A 21,521-nucleotide genomic window follows, 5' to 3' on the forward strand; every position below is an offset into this window, starting at 1 on the left:
CACAATACCCTTATTTTATTTATTTGTATGTGATGCTGAGGATCGAACCCAATGCCTCACACATGCTAGACAAGTGTTCCATCACTTAGCTACAACCCCAGCCTCTGTAAATTATTATTATTATTTTGGTGGGGTTGGGGATTGAACCCAGGGCAGTGTGAATGCAAGGCAAGCACTCTACCAACTGAGCTATATTCCCAGCCCCCTGTAAATTCTTTAAACAAGGTTTTCTTTAATTCTTTGAACATATTTGCAACTTTTATTTTTTTACTAAATCTAATAGCTAAGTTCCCACAGACACAGTTACTATTTACTGTTCACCTATGCATGGGCCCAGACTTTCCCATTACTTTGAATGCCTCACAATTTTTGGATGAACACTATTTAAGACAACAATAACAACTGTGGATTTTGATATTTCCATCCCAAGAGAAGTAAAATTGTCCCTTGATATTTCTGATGGACTGGTTCCCAGGACTCTCAGGGGATAACAAAATCCATATACGCTCATCCTTTATGTAAAATGGCTTATTATTTGCATATAACCTACATACATCCTCTCTTTGAATCATCTCTAGATTACTTATATTACCTGAAACAATGTAAGTGCTAGGTAAATACTTATTAAAATATACTGTCTGGAATGAACAACAACAACAAAAAAGGTCTGTGCATGTTTAATACAGACAAAAAAATACATATATATATATATATTTTATATCTGCAGTTGGTTAAATCCAAAGTTGTAGAACTGACAGACACAAAGGCCCACAGTAGTTGTGGCTGTTTTTTTTTGAGAGAGAGAATTTTTTAAATATTTATTTTTTAGTTTTCGGCAGACACAACATCTTTGTTTGTATGTGGTGCTGAGGATTGAACTGGGGCCGCACGCATGCCAGGCAAGCGTGCTACTGCTTGAGCAACATCCCCAGCCCGTTGAGGCTGGTTTTATTTTCATTTGTGACTTATGTGAATTCATTCTGCAGACTGTTTTCCTATAGTATACAAGGATGATCTCTGTTCAGGCCTTTTTCTTTCTAATTTTTGTTTTTATTTTTAAGCCTTGCTTCCTAGGGATTACCCTTGGGTCAGCATAAGATTGGTGAGCTATCAAGATTTCTACTCTGTAAATGGATCTGTGTGGCTTGGAGAATACAAAATTGAAGTGCATTTACATGTTCTGGCTTCAGAAAGTCTCATGTTCTGCCAACAGTTTGCTAGGGCCCTCTTAGGTCTTTGCATTGTATGTGTGACCTTGCATATAGGTATGACCTTCTGAACATCCAAGATACAGAGTAGCTTATTAAGGTGCTTCCTGGTTGTCTTCATTCCCCGGATCTCGCTATTAAATTACTGGCTGATTTGCTGGTCTACTGCTTGCCCTAACCAGTATCCAGACTTCAGACTAACTGTAATGTTGGCCTTTTCTGGCTATCTCTGGGATTTTTAATGCCCCTGGGCATTAAAAATTTCCTTCTGGCCCCACAGCCCAGATAGAACCCTGAAACAATGGATCTGAGGGGTTGGTAAGGCAAATGGAGCAGACCAAAACACAACACATTTTCACAGTTTTTAACCATACTGACTAGATTTCTGCAAGTAAACATCCAATTATTGTATGCCTTTGGTAAATTTCCATTCTTTAAATGGTTGTTTTTGAGAATTTTGTGTAATTAAGGATTTTTTGGGGAAAGGGGAGGTTTGCCAAGCTATTCACTCATCCATGCTAGAAGATTTATCCCACAGAGGTTCACTCTAAAGAGGTACTAAATAAGAGAAGATCCAGTCTTTGGTATACCAGGCACAAGGCTCAAGAGATGGAAGGGGTACTACTGAAAAGAACATCATGAATGATAAGATCCTAGCTGCCTTCTGCTTCTTGGTTCCCTGAATGCTTGCACACAGTCTTAGATTCCAAATACAGCAAACTGTAGATTGCTCTTAGAAAGAAATGGACCAAGAAAAAGGCCTGGAGGACCCAATGAAGAAGTTGGTTTCAAATCTACCATCCTACAGTAAAGTTCAATGGCTGGCAAGATTTACCCTAACACATCATACATCTGTAAATACCTAAAATTCCAATTATCTTAAAAACACAGGAGTTAAGGCCATGTAGGGTAGTACATACCTATAATCCCAGCAAGGTGAAAGGCTAAGGCAGGAGGATCTTGAGTTCAAAGCCAGTCTAGCAATTTAATGAGACCCTGCTCAAAATGAAAACTAAAAAAAAAAAAAGACTGGGGTACAGAGTAGTCTAGTATGTCTGAGACCCTGGATTCAATTTTCAGCACTGTAAAAACAAAATACCACACCATATAAGCACACAAAAACACACTTAAGACAGGTGAAGTGGTACACGCCTGTAATCGTACTTCCTCAGGAGACTGGGGCAAGGAAACCTCAAGTTTTTTTCTTCTTCTTTTCTTTTGGAGTGGTACTGGGAATTGAACCCATGAGTGCTTTACCATTGAACTACATTCTGAGTCCTTTTTTCTTTTTTAAATATTTTTTTTTTAGTTGTAGATGAACACAATATCTTTATTTATTTACTTTCATATGATGCAGAGGATCAAACTCAGTGCCTCATGCGTGTGAGGCAATTGCTCCACCACTGAGCCACAACCCCAGACCCATCCGGTGTCCTTTTAATTTTTATTCTGGGACAGGGTCTTACTGAGTTGCTGAGGGTCTTGCTAAATGGCCTTAAACTTGAGATTCTCCTGCCTCAGCCTCCTAGGTCACTGGATTATAGGAGTGAACTATTGTGTCTTGCAAGAATTAAAAAGTTTGAGTCTAGCCTGACAACTTAGCAAGATCCTGTTACAATATAAAATAAAAAGGTCTGGGGGTGAGCATGGAATGGTGGTGCACACTTGTAATCCAAGTGCCTCCAGAGGCCAAGGCAGGAGGATTACAAGTTCAAAGCCAGGCTAGCAACTTAGTGAGACCCTGTTTCAAAAAAAATAAATAAAAAGGGATGGGGATATAGCTTAGTGGCAAAGCGCTTCTGGATTTAATTCCAGCACCACAAGATAAATAAGTAAATAAATAAGTGCACAAATAACAATCTTAAAAACATAAGCCACAGTAGAGCAAAGCCTACAAATCCAAGTGTTCAGTTCTGTGAATTAAAAGGCCCATATGTGTATAATCGTCACAAAGTCAGGAAATATTTCTAGGACAATAGTAGCTTCCCTGTTCTCTCTCAAGCATTATACTCTCTGTCATTCCTAAAGGGAGGAGGTTCTAGCTCTACAGATTATTTTTTCTTGTTTGTATTCTTCTGAGTCCAGCTTTCTTGCAAATAATACCTTTCATATGCATCCATGTTGCATTTTTCTTTGTTGTATGGATTCTACTATATACATATCACAAATTATTCTTCTCTGAACGGACATTTGTTTTGGTGCTAATTTATGCTATTTTAGATAATGCTACTATGAATGTCCTTGTACATATCTCGGCTGTGTTTGTTTCTGTTGGGTATATTCTAGGAATGGAATCACAGAATCACAGAGTATTCAATTTTAGTAGATAAAATGTTATCCCTGAGTAGCAACAGAGACAACATGGTCTGCAAGGCTAAAGTATTAATTATTTGACCGTTTAGGTTTGCTGAAACTAGTTTATATTATTAATTCTCCAGCTTTATTTCTTACCTAATACATGTGTTTTAGGTAAGTTTTCTTCAAAACATGGTATTACATGCATCTCATAAACTTCAACAGAATCTGTTTTCATTAGCATGCAATTAAAATTATTTTCTAATTTTTTTGGTGATATCTATTATAACAAGCAGTTCTATGTGTATTCCTATTTTCTATACATACATATAGGGATTTTCTAGTAATATTTTTATAACTGATTTTTGGCTTAATTCCAATGTGGTTAGAGTATATAATGTGTATGATTTAAATCCCCTGAAAACAATTTTTTTTCCTAAGATGGAGGTCTTGCTACATATTTCAGGCTGGCCTGGAACTCGCCATATTCTTGCTTCAGACATTTCCCTGAAATTTGAAAATGGTTATGTGGCCCCAAATATGGTAAATATTGGTCAATATACCAGATGCGGTATTTCATATGCATAATTTGTCAAGTTTATTGATCATGTTCTTCCTATCTTCTCTATTCATACAGTTTGTGTATGCATGCTCGTTCTCAATTATTGAAAGGAATGTTAAATCTCCCATTACGATGGTCAGTTTGTCTAATTCCCTTTTTAGTTCTGCTAATTTTTTCTTTGTATATGTTTCTAAGTGTACAGGAATAGAACTATTTTTTCTTCTGCATACTTCAACCCTTTCATTATTATGAATTTAGTACTATCTTCACTAGTACTTTAGCCTGAAGTTTCTACTTTATCTGAAATTCTACAAAATAGCTCTTTTATTTGCTATTTGTATGATGTATATTTTCTACACTTATACTATAAACCTTTATCTTCATTTTTAAGTCTATTTCCACTGGGTGGAAAGTTTTAGGTGAGAAAGTAGAATGCTATTTAGCAATTAAAAAGGAACGAGGAGGCTGGGGATGTGACTCAAGCGGTAGCACGCTCGCCTGGCATGCGCGGGGCACTGGGTTCGATCCTCAGCACCACATAAAAACAAAATAAAGATGTTGTGTCCACCGAAAAGCTAAAAAATAAATATTAAAAAATTCTCTCTCTCTTTAAAAAAAAAAAGGAATGAGGCCTGCAAAATTAGTTCAGTGTTAGTGTGCTTGCTAGCATGTGAGAGACCTGGTTTAGATACCCATTACTGGAGAGAACTGTGGGGTGAGGGTGGGATGAATTATCAATATATACAACACATGAATGAATCTCAAAAATGTTACGTGAACCTAAATAATTCTAGTATAAAGAGAATGTACTATATGGTACCATTTATATGAAGTTAAATAGTGATAAGCAGCATATCAGTGGTTTCCTGAGGCCAGAAGTGGGGTGAGGAGTGACCTCAAAGAGGCATAAGGGACTCTTCAGATGGAAATGTTGTATGTCATTTATTAAGTCACTGAAACTCATTCTTAAAAGAACCAAAAGAGGTTGGTATAATAAAAATTATTAATGCAGCTAATAAAAATAATGCTATATGTCTTTAAAAAGTCCTTGTGATGGGTATAGAGTATATACTTGTCTAGCAGAAAATATACTCCCCAAATTAATAATTTTCCAAAAGGAATTAGTTTTTTTTTTTTTTTTTTTTTAAGAAAGAGTGAGAGAGAGGGAGAGAGAGAGAGAATTTTTTAATATTTCTTCTTTAATATTTGGCAAACACAACATCTTTGTCTGTATGTGGTGCTGAGGATCGAACCTGGGCGGCACGCATGCCAGACGAGCACACTACTGCTTGAGCCACATCCCCAGCCCAGAATTAGTTTTCATAAAGAAAATATGTTTAGGTACATTTAAAGCCCAATTAAAAAGTAACAACATTAATTGTATATACATGTGAGGAAAATCTATAAATGATCATACAAGCAAGTTATAACCAAGATTTAAAACTTTCTGAATCACAATGCATTATGGCTAAAATCACTACCAAGCTAGAATACACTATTAATAAAATTCTAAAAATCAGTATTTCTGGGGCTGGGGATGTGGCTCAAGCGGTAGAGCGCTCGCCTGGCATGCGTGCGGCCCGGGTTCGATCCTCAGCACCACATACAAACAAAGATGTTGTGTCCGCCAATAACTAAGAAATAAATATTAAAAAAAAAAAACTTCTCTCTCTCTCTCTCTCCCTCCCTCTCTCACTCTCTCTTTAAAAAAAAAAAACCAGTATTTTTTTTATACTTTTAATTTGTATACATTGAGTTTATTTATTTTACTCAATTTATTGACTTAACAAAAGTTGTTCAATGTTCTAAAAAACAAATATATATAATTTATTCTCTTGCTGGAAAAAAATCATCTTCATAAGCACAAAAATATATCAGTGGAGGAAAACAAAACCAGTATAGCCTCTTCTACGAAGATTGTACTTGCAAGAAATAAATAAGGATTCTTTTCCTATTCATCAGCATGATTTTTTTTCTTTTTAGCCCCGGTATAAATATGAATTAGGATTTGACAGGAAGGACTTTTACAGAAATGCAGGACCCTTCCTTTCAATTAATTTGTCAAGATTTTAAACACTATAAAATAAGCAAACAAAATGTCCTAAAATTAATTCTCAATGAAGCTAAGTCAGAATCTTCTGACAAAAAAACAAAGTAACTATCATAAAAGGGAAAGACTACTTAGTTGTGCCTATAGTATTTTAAATCCTATAGGCCTAGAATTATACTCCTTTTAGAAAATAACAAGTATGTGAGAAATGGAAAATCTTATACATGTTGGAGTAGAGGGAAACTTGGGACAGATATTCTGGTGAGCAAATGGCAATATTCACCAAGCTGAAGCTGTATATTTCCTCTGACTAAGCTCCTAGGAGTACTCCTGCACAATTATCATTCCTTCAAAAACAAAGAACTGACACTGTCCTAAAATCTCACCTCTTCTGACTCATTGACTGCACATTCACAGCTTTTTGGCTAGCTAATTAATAGGGTATTAATCTATTGTGAAGGGTAATTCTTTTTTTCTCTCTGTTTTTTTTTGGTGGTAGTGGCACTGAATCCAATGGTGCGTTACCATTAATTCACATTTTCAGCTCTTTTCATTTTTTTATTTTGAGACAGGGTCTCATTAAGTTGACCAGGCTGGCCTTGAACCTGCAATTCTCCTGCCTCAGCCAACTAGCTGAGATTCTAAGCATGAGATTTTACCCAGAGTGATGATGATTCTTGAACTTCATTCATTCCAGCAGGTATCACCATCTGATACAATTTTAGTCTGACAAGTCCTTTTAAGCCTGATGTTCTGAGGTCTAAAAATAGAATATACCAACTCTACTTTGTGTACAACCAGAGATATGAAAAATTGTGCTCTATATATGTGTAATATAAATTGCAATGCATTCTGCTATCAATATATAACAAATTAAAAATAGCAAAAAAAAAAAAAAAAAAAAAAAGAATATCTCTAGATTCTAAATGGTATAGAATAGGCTAATTTCAAAGACACTGCCAAGTTGCCAAGTAAGAACAAACAACTTACCTTGTCTCCGGTGGCAGTGAAAGTTGTTCAAGTGAATTACTTCTTCATTGTTGTTTCCTTCTGCCATTTTCAAATGCAGACGTAAACATAAGTGTTTCCTAATATCTAAACATGCCAAACACCTGTTCCAAGTTGTGGCTAGAAAAAAAGAAAAGAGGAGCATTAAGAATGGGAGAGTATTAAAACTCTTTCCACATATCTGGTTAAAGCAGAATTCAAAGCATATGTTGCTACAACAACACAAACTCAAAACGTGTGACAATAAAAATTTTTAATATCTATATTAAAGAGGCAAAGTGCTGATAATCTATATATGGATACAAATATCCTAATGAAAATGGGTTAAAAATATAAAGAGGCAATTCACACACACACACACACACACACACACACACACACACACACACGAAAAGATACTCAGCTTCACTAGTAATCAGAGGAAGGCAAATCAGAAAATGAGTTATGTTTCCAAACCACTAACCTGGAAAAAATGGCAAGTATGTGAGAAATGGGAAACACATGTAGTAATAAAGACAACAGGAAATTATACTAGTAGAGGAATGGGTAAACAAAATTCATATAAGGATGCAATATAGTTAAATTAAAGAACAATTTTAAGTGAAAATAACTGATAGTTATGTAACTTTATATAGAAATTTAAAATACATTACATTTAAATATTTAAAAATACACTATGCATGGGAATGAACTCACCAACTTCAGGAAAGTGACCATTTCTGAGAAAGGGAACTGAAAAGGAACTAAGACTTGAACTCCAGTTACACATAATATCTCCCTCTTTTACAGATATTTGAAGCAAACAATGCAAAACTTGAACATTTGTTAAATCCAGACACTAGATTTGGATAACAATTTTCTGTATTTTTTAAAAAATTCATCCCATCTTTCCTTTTTATAGTGATATTAAAGCCAAGATATCATGTATCCATAGACCAGCAATGTAACAGAATTCCAGAAGTTAGGGAAGAGGCTAAATCTGCACAGCTACTAGATTCAGAGCCGAGAAACATGAGAAGTACATGGGATATGGACTCATATGGGAGAAATAGGGGTGGTCACTAACTGGGAAGTGGCAGAAGGAAAACTTTTGGGGTAAAGACATACTTTACTGATTGTAAGGATAGTCACTGGATACATGCGCTTATCAAAACTCACTGAACTATACTAAAATGAATAGATTTTATTTTAGCTATAAAAATAAAAGCTTTTAAAAAATAAAACAAAAGCCAGGTACAGTAGTACATGCCTACAACCCCAGTTACTCAGGAGGCTGAGGCAAGAGGATCAGGAGTTCAAGGACAGTTCGGGCAACTTAACTAGACCTCATATCAAAATTTAAAAAAGGGCTGAGATGCAGTTCAGAGGTAGCATATTCTTGGGTTCAATCCCTAATATGAAAAGAAAAGAATAAAAACAAGGATTCTAAAAATATACAAAAGATACTACTTTAAATTGGGCTTTAAAGCCCAATGCAATGATTAAAATATAAAATGGTACCATTCTGAAAACTGAAAAAAAAGTTAAATATGCATCTAAACCTATAAAAATATCAATGATCTAACAATTTCTCTAAGTATCAATCCAAGAAAAACTAAAAAATACTTGTATAACAATGTTTATAGTTGCTTTTTTCATCATAGCCAATAACTGGATGTAGCTCATGTACTCATCAATAAACAGAAGAATGAATAAACAACTGGTAGATGCTTATACAATGAAGACTGAGAAGAAAACAAAAGGAATTAACTCAATATATGCAACATGGATTAATCTCAGAAACGCTATGCTTAACCAAAAAAGCTAAACAATAGTGAACACAGTTAACATTCTCTTCCAACCCTTTCTTTCTGGCATTAAAGATAAAACCTAGTGCCTTGCACATGCTAGGCAAGTGCTCTACCAATGACCTGTATCTCCAATCCAACATTCCATTTGCCTGAAGTTCTACAAGAGGAAAAACTAATTTGTAATGAATGAAATCAAAGGTTGCTCTGTGAACGGAGAGGAATGACCAGAAGAGCATGAGGAAACTTTTAGGAGCTACGGAATTTCCTAGAGCTGAATGAAGTTGTGGATTAAACAGGTGTAACCATCAGTCAAAACGGATCAAACTTGGGGAAAAAAATGGACCAAACTCTTCCCTTAATCTCTGCCTCTTTCCCTGTGTATCAGTTAGACCGCAATAAAAAAATGTTTAGGAGAGATTAAGATTCATATGAGATTGAAGCATTCTAACACAGGTTTGATGGAAATTTCAAAAAAGAGATTAAGAGGAATGATATAAAAGGACATTTTAAAAAGGGATGACCAAGATGGTGACGATACCTATTGTGATACCAGGGGTTGAATCCATGTGTACCTAATTTTAGGAAACTAATAATTGCTGCACAACTTTAAAATTTTGTTTTATTTATTTATTTTTATGTGATGCTGAGGATCGAACGCAGGGCCTTGCAAGTGCTAGGTGAGTGCTCTACCTCTGAGCCCCAGCCCTTAAAAGTTGTTTTAAAGGGCAAAACTAAAATTCTGTACAATTATGAAGGGCATGTATATATACTGAGGGAATGATAGATATCAGAGAATTGAATGAAGAAAATACCTGTGGTCTTGTTCAAGAGGCTAACAAAGGTAAAAAAAAAAAAAAATTACAAGCTAAAGTGAGGATGCCATGAGATACTTTTCTAAGCACTTTACATACATCATTCATTGATAATTCCCATAATCCCATGAGACCTGCAATATTATTAACCTTATTTTACACAGACTTTGGTTTTAGCCATGACAAAATAGCATGTATTAGACCAACTTTTTGCCCCTTTATACAAAACCACTATAAAGCTGGGTACAATAAACATCTGTAATTCTAGTTACTTCAGGAGGCTGGAAGCAGGAGAACTGAATGATCAAGACCAGCTCTGGAAACCCAGTAAAACTCTACCTCGAATTAAAAATAAAAAAGAATGAAGATACAGTTCATAGTAGAGCACCCCTGAGTTCATTCCAAGTACAAAACCAAAAAACAACCCATTATAAAACTTTGAATATATCAAATAATTATTTGAAGGAGCTAAAAATCCAGAATGCAGGGTTTCAGAAACTTGGATTCTTGAAAAAATGAGAAGCCCAGGAGGACAAAACACATTCATGCTGGATGGTTTTCTGGCAAAAGCATTTTCTAAATCACATGGGAAAAGAAAATGGAACAGAACAGGAGCAGCAGTTTCAATGCGAAGGTCCGAGTCTGGGATGTCAAAGTAGCTCAGATTTAAGGGACAAAAATCCCATCAAGGAGGAATCCAGAGTGACTAGAGTCCTCCCAAATCTACATAGCAACACCCCTTCAAGTTGTTAGCCTCTGCTGCATACATTCAGGACTAGACTCCAAATAAAATAGCAACAGAGATGCTAAGAGCTGAATAGAGATTTGGACCCCCTACAATTTATCACCCATAATGTCCAAGATCTGATTTTTTAAAAAAAAGGAGTGTACACTTCCATACAAAGCTCACACATACACATACACACACACACACACACCCATCCATACACCTAAAAGGAACAAAAGAAAACTAAGTATAAGGGAAAGACCAGAAACAGAAATCAACTTATACATGGTTCAGATGTTATAGTTACTTGACAGGAACACAGAAATGACTATGAACCAAAAAATGTGAAGTATTTCCTATTAAAGAAAACAGAGAAGTTACTGATTTCAGGTCTAGGGCAGGAACTATACAGAATGGGATGGAACAACATATCATCTTAGGTATCAAAGAAGCTACCAAAAGCTACTTATAGTAAGTGGGTTCTGTAGAAACTAGGAAAAAAGTCCAGGTTACCAGTGGACTGAAATAGAACATCCTGACCTTCAGTAGGATAATTTAAAAACTCAAGAATATGTATAAATGAGAGATTGATTGATTGATTCATTCATTCATTGATGCATGCTAGGGATTGAACCCAGGGCCTTGTGTGTGCAAGGCAAGCATTCTATCAACTGAGCTATATCCCCAGCCCTCAAAATGTTTTTAAAGGATGACAGGCAATGGATATTAACTTTAAAACTGGTAAATAAGAGCAAAAAAATTGAAATTTTCTTGCATTTCCTACATGAATTATATCACTGCGTAATCAAACAGATAAGCAATGGTTTCTTTTTTTAAAAAAAGGTATTCTAAGTAAAATAAATGATGAAAATTTTTGCATTCCTCAATTACTGGATGCAAATAATGAATATTATTGACTGGTAACATCACAAAGACAAGATACCGAGTACCTTCTAATCAAAAAACACTTCCTAGGGTTTCATTAAAGGATCAAACCTGAGCCTGGTCATGCATTTGGACCCAGCAGCTGTTTTGGAACAGAGGATAAAGAAAACTTATTCCTTATTATTGAGTGGGTATGAGGGGGAGGAGGCAATTATGGGGAAAAAATGTCTAACTGGGCTCTGCAAGAGATAAATGATATATATATATTTTTAAAAGGCTGGTAAACACTTTTCTGGACTCTGGGAAATTATAGGTCAAATAGTCTAGGCTTAATGACAGATAAATTTGTTAAGGAAACAAATGGAAAAGGAGCCTCTCAACAAATGGTTGAGTCTTTAACCATTTTCTTACATTTTCTATATTTAAAAGATATATAAAACATTTTTAAATGAGTGATTAATTCTAGTATCCATGATGTTCTCTTGGGTGATAAAACCATAAAGAAATATGTGAAAATCATTATAAAATTATATGGTAAAGTCTAGGCAATGACTAGCTTTCTTTGGGAGGTTCTATTTCTTGACCTGAATGGCGGATATAAGTTCTTCAATTTAATTAATTAAGCTACATATTTGTTTTGTGGGGCTTTCTATATTGGTGTTTTGTTTTTAAAATGTAAAAATAACAACAAAAAATGTAGTAAGATAGTACACACAGAATTGCTAGAAGTCTGGAAACTGATTATACCAATTGTTAAGTATTTGGAGCAATGGGGATTTTCACATACTGCTGGGGAAGAATAAATTGGTACCTGAACTGCAAAAGACTTGATGCTTCATTTTTTTATAGGAATGAAATAAATGCCCTAAGGTGCAGTAATTCAACTGCTTACAATATATTTTATAGTATTAGGTATGTGTGCAAGAAAGTTCTTGGCACTATTATTTGTAATGGTCAAAAACTGAACTGATTCCCAACAAGATGGAATGGACAAATACACACTGTGGTATGTTTGTATAATTACTACCTATACAGAAAAAAAGCAATTACAGCCACACATAAGGCAGATGGATCTTAATGACTGAGTGGAAGAATACAGAGATTAAAAAAATACATATTGAATGGCTTCCTTCATATAAAATTTAGGCATATGGACTGGGATTGTGGCTTAGTGGCAGAGCACTTGTCTTGCATACGTGAGGCCCTGGGTTTGATTCTCAGCACCATACAAAAATAAATAAATAAATAAATAAAGGTCAATCATTGTGTCCATCTAAAACTAAAAATAAATAAATAAATAAATAAAATTTAGGCACAGACAGGGTTGTTTTTAGTTGTTTGGGGTGAAACTTCTTTGTGTGTCCTGTATTTCACAATGAAAGTTAAAGGAAAAAACATCATAAGAAAAAAAAAGGGGGGCTGTCACTGTGAAATAGTACGGGGCGGGGGTCAGCAGGACTTTTCCTTAGGAGACTTGTACAGATTGAGTCTTCAACCATTTTCTTACTTTCTTTGATGACAATTAGAGAAATGGAAATAAATAATTGAGAATCTAAGGTGGCCAGTTATAACTGCTATAGGGCCTATTTAGTTCCAAGATTCTTTGACCTATCCAGACACTTAAAGAAAATCCTGAAATTTCGTTGCCTTCCTAGAAGATATGCTTCAGGAGGAAAACTCTCAGACCATTTTTCAACTTACAAAATACAAAATAATACAGACAATATTCCAAAACTGTATTAACAAAGTTTTACAAAAGAACTTTATGACATCTATAATATATTTAGATTTTCAAAAATAATAATCTAAGCCTAAGTTTGGGTCTATCATTTGAATGTCTACCTGAACTGCAAAAGACTTGAATGTCTCTCAATGATGATATTTGTAGCTGGATACAGTGGGGCATAACTGTAATTTCACTTAAAGAAAAGCCTGAAGCAAAAGGATCACAAGTTTGAAGCCAGTTACAACAACTTACTGAAACCCAGAGCAAGACCATCTCAAAAATTTTAAAAAAGACTGGGGATGTAACAAGGATACAGTGTCCATGGGTTTAATCCCCAGTACCATATATAAACAAAAATAATGATATTGTATTACTTATGAACCTCTGATGTCAAATTTAAACTACCTCTCATTAAGTATTTTTCTTTCATATTAAGTTTTCTAAAAAGCATCCTGATCACCATGCATTTCAATAGTCTTATGTGGGGTGGGGAGCAGGGAGACAGTACTAGGGACTGAATCCAGGGCACTGAGCTATAACCCCAACCCTTTTCATTTTTTGAGACAGTCTTTTTTTTTTTAATTATTTATATATGACAGTGGTATGCATTACAATTCTTACTACACATATAGAGCACAATTTCTCATATCTGGTTTGTATACATAGTATATTCACAATTCCTGTCTTCATACCTGTACTTTGGATGATAATGATCATAAAAATACGGAACGCTTCGCAAATTTACATGCCTTCTCGAGTAGTATTTAACATAGAGGCTACCACAGAGCAAATATGACCTTATGCTTATTATTACTGTTCAAATCTTCGCAAATTTGCATGCCTTTTCAAGTAATATTTAACATACAGGCTACCACAGAGCAAATATGACCTTATGCTTATTATTACTGTTCAAATGTAAACAGCTATTTTTAACTTGTGAGGCATGTTGAAGATTAAATGAGAAGCCACCTTGTATATGGTAAATTCCATAAAATTAGGAGTTTTGTTATTCTAAGTATCTAGTATATGCAATGTTCATTAAGACAAAAGAGCCAAATGGAATGGAGGGAGGAGCAGGGGAAGAACTTATTCCTTTTCCAGATTACTTTTCACTACCATTCATATTCACAGTAAAACTTTTACTTCCTCCTACAAGAAACTTCATTTTCCTTCTGGAAGTAGCAACAAGCCATCTATAAGTCTGTTTGCTTCTTGATCAGACAGCTGAAGGCAAGTTTAAAAAGTCAAGTTAGAGAAATAGGAATTGCCACAGAGAAAGAACTTTCAGTTCTTGACTTTTTTGTTAGTTTTCCATTATTGTGACAAAATACCTGACATACAAAAACTTTAAGAGAGGAAAAATTTATTTTGACTCACCGTTTCAGAGGTTTCCATCCATGATCACTTGGTGCCATTGCTATGGGCCTGTGGCTGCACAGTACACCATAGCACAAAGTGTATGGTGGTGCAAAGCTACCCACCTTAACATAGCCAGGAAACACAGTAAGAGAAAGTAGCCAGGGTCCTAATATCCTCTTCAAAGGCATGACCTCAATGACCTAACTTCCTCCTAAATGTGCCACAGGCTGCTTACCAAATCTTTAATATATGGACCTTGGGAGTGGGGGAGACTTAAGATTACAAACTATAGTGCCTTTATTAAAAAATTATATGTTCATTTATAATTATGGTCAAATGTATGGGTTAATGCTTACAAATGAGAACCAAATATTAGCACGTATTCTATCATCTCATTTCTCTGTGAAAAATTCTATATAATTTTACTATCTTGTAAAATTTTAGGAAAATTGGATGACTGTTTTTTATTCTCTTACACCTCTTACATTGTCCTAAGGATATTTTTTCTTGTTTTCCTTCTTGAATGGATGAATCAAAACATGACGAGAAAGAATTCACATTTTTTTTAATATTTATTTTTTAGTTGTACACAATATCTTTATTTTGTTTACTTATTTTTATGTGGTGCTGAGGATCGAACCCAGGGCCTCACACGTGCTAGGCGAGCGCTCTACCGCTGAGCTACAACCCCAGCCCAAGAATTCACATTTTAACGGTATGTTTTTTCCAAATAGTCTTCATGTTTCTTGTTCATAGCTGTATTCTGATGCCTACTACAGTGTTCAATGAATGAATGGGTTGGCTCCAGAAACATCTTCCTTTGTCCAAGATCGGAGCTGTTCATTATAGTTTCATAACCAAAGTCAGGTAACATGGTGTAAGTGACAACATTAGGTTTATTAGGATTTCCTTCAATTATCAATATTGACCACCATAGAAAATTTTTTAAATGAAGTTAGGAAAAGGAACCGTCATGGTTCTCCCATCCAATTTTCTGATTTCCAAAGTTGGTTACCCTCCTTATGATCAGAGTACTTGGGTCTGTCTCAAACAAACCATCTTCCCACTCTTCATATTGCTTCTCTGTTTCTTCTTCTTTCACATGCTCCTAAAATACAGCTGATCCTGAGACTTTGGAGTATTTACCTGCTTTTCATAATAACATTCACAAACATGTCTCTCACCTCTCTAACACTGATACTGGGATAGGGACTTTAATAATTTAATGATTAATTCCTTTGAGCTTCCAATGACAGTGGGCAAAACAAGCTGGGCAATGACTGGGAGAAAGTGATATGCTCATGTTCTATCAACTCCCACAACACCTTTTTCTAGCACATTTAAAAAGTGTTTATAAATGATTATTGCTTTTCATTCAAATACTAGATACTCAAGCATTCTTATAAGCTTGTACTAACATTTAATCAATATTAAATCAATAAAACAAAAAGTTTAATGGAAGTCATGTTTTTTTCTTCCTTGAATTTTCTGATTTTCCTACGCTAAATAGGTATTATTTACAACTGTTTTAAATTAAAAATACCAAAAGAATCCAGCAAATATTGTGGGCCTCTCAAGTGGTATAAAGAATTTGTTCTGCTTCATACGGAATATACACAAAATATAAATAATATATTTAAAAAATCCCATATGAATCTTGCCTTAAAGAATCTGGAGTCCTATCAATGGGAGAATATATACACATAAATATATTATAAAGCATAAAGTCATGGGCCGGGGCTGTAGCTAATTGATAGAGCACCCACTTCGCACAAGAGGCACTGGGTTCAATCCTCAGCACCACATAAAAATAAAGATACTGTGTCCAACTACAACTAAAAAAAATTTTTTAAAATAATAAAATAGAAATAAAAATAAAGCATAAAGTCACCCGTGCAATAAAGAGATTATTCCAATTGGGGGAGGGCAGGTAGTTAGCAAAAGTCTAGCATGTATAGCTGTATTCAAGCTAAACCAAGGGCTGTGCTTGATTATGATTTAGCCTTTAAAAGGATACTGTTGTGGTGTGAATTGATAAATACAATCAATAAGAGTATATAAGAATGTATAAGAGTGTATAAGTTATAGGTTATAGATTAGTAAAAAATATAGATTACAGATATGATTTTGATAAATGAGATAAGACAATTATGAAGAACTGTCATAGACAGGCCTAAGATTCCAATTTGCTGCCTTCTATAAAAATCTGTTACAAGAGCTGTTTCTAAGCTGTTTTTATGTACTTTGTACCCCACAAATTGTACCCTACTCAGGATGCAGTGGTAGTCATGGTGAGCTACATCCTGGGTTTTGAGTACACTTGTGGGTCTACATGACTTTGACATAGATTCTCGCCCTCACTGACCCCTACTCAAACCCAGGATACGGTTGTCTAGCACCTGCTTGAACCCAGGAATGTGGTAAACTGAATTGCAAAGCTGATTGCTTTATTCTAGCTTCTGTACTTGCTTGCTTGCTAACTGGAAAATTCTGGTCCTGCTTAGGGCTCACAGGTTCTGCTTATTATTGTTTTAATTACTGTGCTTGGCTTGCTTACATGATGCTAAGCAAGCCACTGATTTGTGGTTTTTGTCCATACATTCTCAAAAAACAGACCAGGAAGCTGCTGTTCTCCTACAGAGATTCAGTCTCTATGTGTGGGTGACAGTCCCTGACCAAGTAAATAACGCTCTCATTGATTTGAATTCAGACTTGAAGTGTTTTCTGATGGGCTCCCCATAACAGATAATAGCTTTCATCTAGGGGAAAGATGAAAGGGAACCTTGAGTCACCAGGTAAGAAGTCTGCATACCCTGCTGAAGAGATTACATGGAAAATCCTGATATTACAAGGAGAAGATGACAACTGAGCACAACGTTCTAGCAATCTCTGACAAAGCATGTGAGTAAAGAAGCCATTAGAAGTGGATCCTTCATCCCTGGCTACCTTACTTGACAGAATGTGCACCAGAGAAAAATGGCCAGTGAGTCCTTCCCAATCTCCTGATTTTCATAAAACTGTCAATTAAATTATTATATTAAGCCAATAGTTTTGGGGTGGACTGTGATAACATTGTTAATAGTTAACTGAAAAAAATGTTATTTTCTAGCCAATGGGAAGTAATGAAACGAGAGCTGAGCATTAGGAAAATCAGTCTAATTGCAATGTAGAAAATAGTCTATAGAAGACTACTGCTGGTGCAAGAAAATCGAAGAAACAAGAGCCAATAAAGTCTGAACTACAGATAAAAGTATGGCAGTGGGATGGATGGATGGATGGATAAAAAATATTGACTGCAGAGTTAGATTCAATGGAATTTTTGTACCTAACTGGCCATCTGTGCAAGAGAATATCAAAAGCCAAAACCGAACTACTATTGGGTTCAAGAGACTAGGTAATGGTGATGTTACTAAGGATGACAAGAAGGCAGATAAATTCAGATTAAGAAAATACAATTTGTTAATTTTAACATGCAAACAAAACAAGTCATAATAAAAGATACAGTTGTGCAAATACTTAGTTTGGAGTTTAAACCAGAGTTTAAAAGAGCTCTAAAAATCCCATTATCGGTGTGTTTCTACAATAGGAAAGGGTTTAATTCAAAAATTAGATTTGCTATCTACAAGTGTGTGGGACGCTGAGTTCAATGTAAAACATTTAAGATTTTCTTCAACTGTCAACTGAAAACTGATTTAGAAACTGGAACAGGTATGTAAGCACATCCTTCACGTGGGACAAAAACAAAAGTTTACAATGATCTTTTTAGATCTTAGTATTAATAACTGAATCATCTGTGAGTTTATAACACCCTGACCCTTCTATGCCAAGTACTTCTTAACAGGCTCTATTTCTCGACATTTTCATAGAGCACTGAGTGATTTTTAAACCACGGATCTCACCATGGCAGAACCAAAATCCTTACCATGGCATATAGAGTGCTGTATTATGCAACCCTTGCTAACATGCACCTTGACCGTGCCACAGTCCTTTCTTTCACTTCAGGCTCTTTACTGACTAGATTACTCTTCTTTACTTATCTCCTTGACCAAATTTCCTCTATTCATCCTTCAGTTCTTCACTTCCTCAGAGAACAACTTTTCTTGTCTATCCCTAGGTACTTCCCTGCTTTTTATTATTATTATTATTTTACTTGTAGATAGACTAATACCATTATTTTGTTTGTTTATTTATTTTATGTGGTGCCGAGGATTGAACCCAGTGCCTCACACAAACATGCAAGTCGAGGGCTCTACCACTGAACCACAACCCCAGTCCTCCCCTGCTGTTTTTATTCACACAATATCCTTCACTTCTTTAAAGTACTTACCACATAACAATGTTGTGGTTATTAGGGAAACTATGCTTAATACTGGTCTTCTCCATTAGAACTGAAGTTCCAAGGGGCTGGAGTTGTGGTTCAGTGGTAGAGTGCTCACTTAGCACGTGTAAGGCACTGAGTTTGATTCTCAGCACCACATAAAAATAAATAAAATAAAGGTATTGTGTTCAACTAAAACTAAAAAAAAAAAAAAAAAAAAAAAAAAAAAGAACTTAAGTTCCAAGAAAGCAAGACTTGCATCTTATTCTCTTCCATAACCTTGGGACACAGTCTTACCACCAGGGACAAAGTAATAGTTTCATAAGTGCTCTCTGAATAAACAGAGAACATTCACAGACAAGACAGGATAATTAGGAAAAAGAATTCTAAGATTAACCTGAGTTCTAGTTCCAGCTGACCCTTACAAACTTTGTGACCAGGAAAGGTATTTTTTAGTACTTCAGTCTCTTCCCTTTTAAAAATAAAGACAGTAACGAAACCTACGTATGGCATTAACAGGATTAAGACTTGTTATATGTAAAATGCTTAAACAATTGTCTGATACATAGCATCATCACGTTTTGTTCTGAAAAAACAATGACACTAATTCAGGTGAGAATTAATTATGTTGTATGGAAAGATCTAGAATACATTAAAGCCTAAAACACAGTAAATACATTAAACAGTAGCTCATACTATATAGTTAGTAAACATGACTCTCAACCATTTCATAAACTTTCAGTCTCTCTGACTCATGGTTCAACTTTCTTTATTTCTCCACAGGGGCTTTAAGGTTCTCCTTTATTAGCTAACAGTCTTTGGAATGAAAACCTAAAGCCACTAATGAGGATTACAGGGGTCTGAAATCTAGGTCCAGGACCTCCAGCCATTTCCTCAAATTTTTCACCTTTCCACCTCTATTCACCATAAACACAAAACCCCAATGCAAGCCATTTCTTAGCTATCTCCTTCAGGCAATCTTGAAGTGTGTCATAAAAAATCTTCTTCCTCGTCTTTTTCCTTTTCCTCAGGTATGGTATGAAGGATACAGAAAAATCACATGCCTCAGGAGGACATAGGCCCTGAGCACATACAATTTCCCTTATAGATAATTGTTCTTCTGGTTGCTCAAGGCCTCTTTCCCTGCCACTTCCAAAATTTCTCCTACTATGACTTAGCCAAAATTCACCTGCCTGCCAAATGGAGTTGTCTCCTCCCATAATCTGGTCTTGCTAAACACTACAAAACTCTGACTCTTCTGCAGGCCCATCATTTTCTATCTTGAAAATGCACCCCTCCGATGCCTGACTGACCACTGTTTAACAAAACGCATTGCTGATCCTTTGAGGTCTGATCCTGCTTCAGTCACTTTTGCTTACATTTGGTTCTTCACCAGGAATGGGAGTAGGGTGACCCTTCCTTGTCCTAAGGAACCTCCTTCCTAACAGTCATGTTAAAGGGCTAGCCAATGAGACCTCAGAAGTGACCACTGATTGTCTGGCACCCCCATGGTTCTGAGGTCAGGGAACCTCATGCAACTACGGCTGAATTCCCAGACGGACTGCCCCCACTTTCCCTCCCATCCTGTAGAAAGAGCCCCTTTATACCCTCTGTAGTCCACTTTAGCTAAATGGCAGCTGGTATGTGACTTGAAACTGATCCCATTTTTGAGCTAGGTTTTACTGCCTTATTGCTATGTAGACAGGGCAAGGATCTGTACGGGGTCCTTTATTGGTGTTGGAGGAATCCTCTTTCTAACTCTCTCCTCTCCAATCCCTCCCTTCCCTTACACTAATACTTCCAGATCAGAGACCACGTTTTGCCATTTTGTTCCTGCATGCAACAACCAGCCTTCTCATTCTCTGAAGAGGTAAGACCCCTTCTGCTTTCTCGCAGAAGGTGCCCTTCCTGAGACCTTGGCCTTTGGCTTGTCTGGACCCTGGGGGACCCCACCATTAAGATTGTAGAAGGGGGCTGGGGATGTGGCTCAAGCGGTAGCGCGCTCGCCTGGCATGCGTGCGGCCCGGGTTCGATCCTCAGCACCACATACAAACAAAGATGTTGTACCGCCGATTAAAAAAATAAATAAATAAATATTAAAAAAATTCTCTCTCTCTTTCTCTCCTCTCTCACTCTCTCTTTAAAAAAAAAAAAAAAAGATTGTAGAGGAATACTCTCTCATTCTTTGGTGGAATTCTTTTGGGGATGTGAGATATTAGGGTGGAAGCCCTAGTACAGACTGCCACCCAGGTCAAACCTCTCCAACATGGGAGCTACCCAGTACATTTCTCAGAACTTCCCTGTAGATTGTCCCATAAGAAATTTTAATACCTTCCATTTCCAAATTGACCTTGAAATGAATGGCCTCATTAGGCTTAGTACCCAGGACCTTTGATCAAAAATTTTTCCAAGATTTGGACAATTTCCTCCAATGAAATGGCAAATGGCCTGAGGTTCCCTACCTTCAAGCCTTCCTCTACATTCGCTCAAAGTCCTCACTGTGCCAGACCTGCTCTGCACTATAGCTTATTCTTGCTCACAACTCTCTTCCTCCTTCACTGCCCCCAAATAGCAGATGGACCCCCTCCTTACAGACCCCAGGGCCCCTTTACACCCTCATCCAATCATCCTCCTCAAGGCACCTTGGCCCCTTTGTCTGCCCCCCTCCAAATGCCATACCCACGTTCCCCCTCTCCCTTGCTGTCATCTCCTCTTACATGATCTAAAAATCTTCTTCCAAAGCATATGCCCCCTTTGGGACATGGCCAGGGCTGAAGGAAT

At 36.2% G+C, this 21,521-nt stretch overlaps 1 protein-coding gene across 6 annotated transcripts in view; it reads right to left on the minus strand.

The window, feature by feature from the left end:
- The window catches only part of Rnf216 (ring finger protein 216), a 135,975-nt gene that overhangs the window by 108,243 nt on the left and 6,211 nt on the right, over window positions 1–21,521 (minus strand). For all 6 annotated transcript variants that reach the window (XR_013089443.1, XM_076840333.1, XM_076840332.1 and 3 more), the window contains exon 2: window positions 7,106–7,243. Coding sequence is in view for 5 of the 6 variants with exons in the window: in XM_076840333.1 (XP_076696448.1) it covers window positions 7,106–7,172 (67 nt within the window). In the remaining variant the exon portion in view is untranslated. The remainder of the gene's footprint in view (window positions 1–7,105; window positions 7,244–21,521) is intronic.

The sequence above is a fragment of the Callospermophilus lateralis genome, chromosome 19 (assembly GCF_048772815.1).
Source record: "Callospermophilus lateralis isolate mCalLat2 chromosome 19, mCalLat2.hap1, whole genome shotgun sequence".
NCBI classification, from domain to species: domain Eukaryota; kingdom Metazoa; phylum Chordata; class Mammalia; order Rodentia; family Sciuridae; genus Callospermophilus; species Callospermophilus lateralis.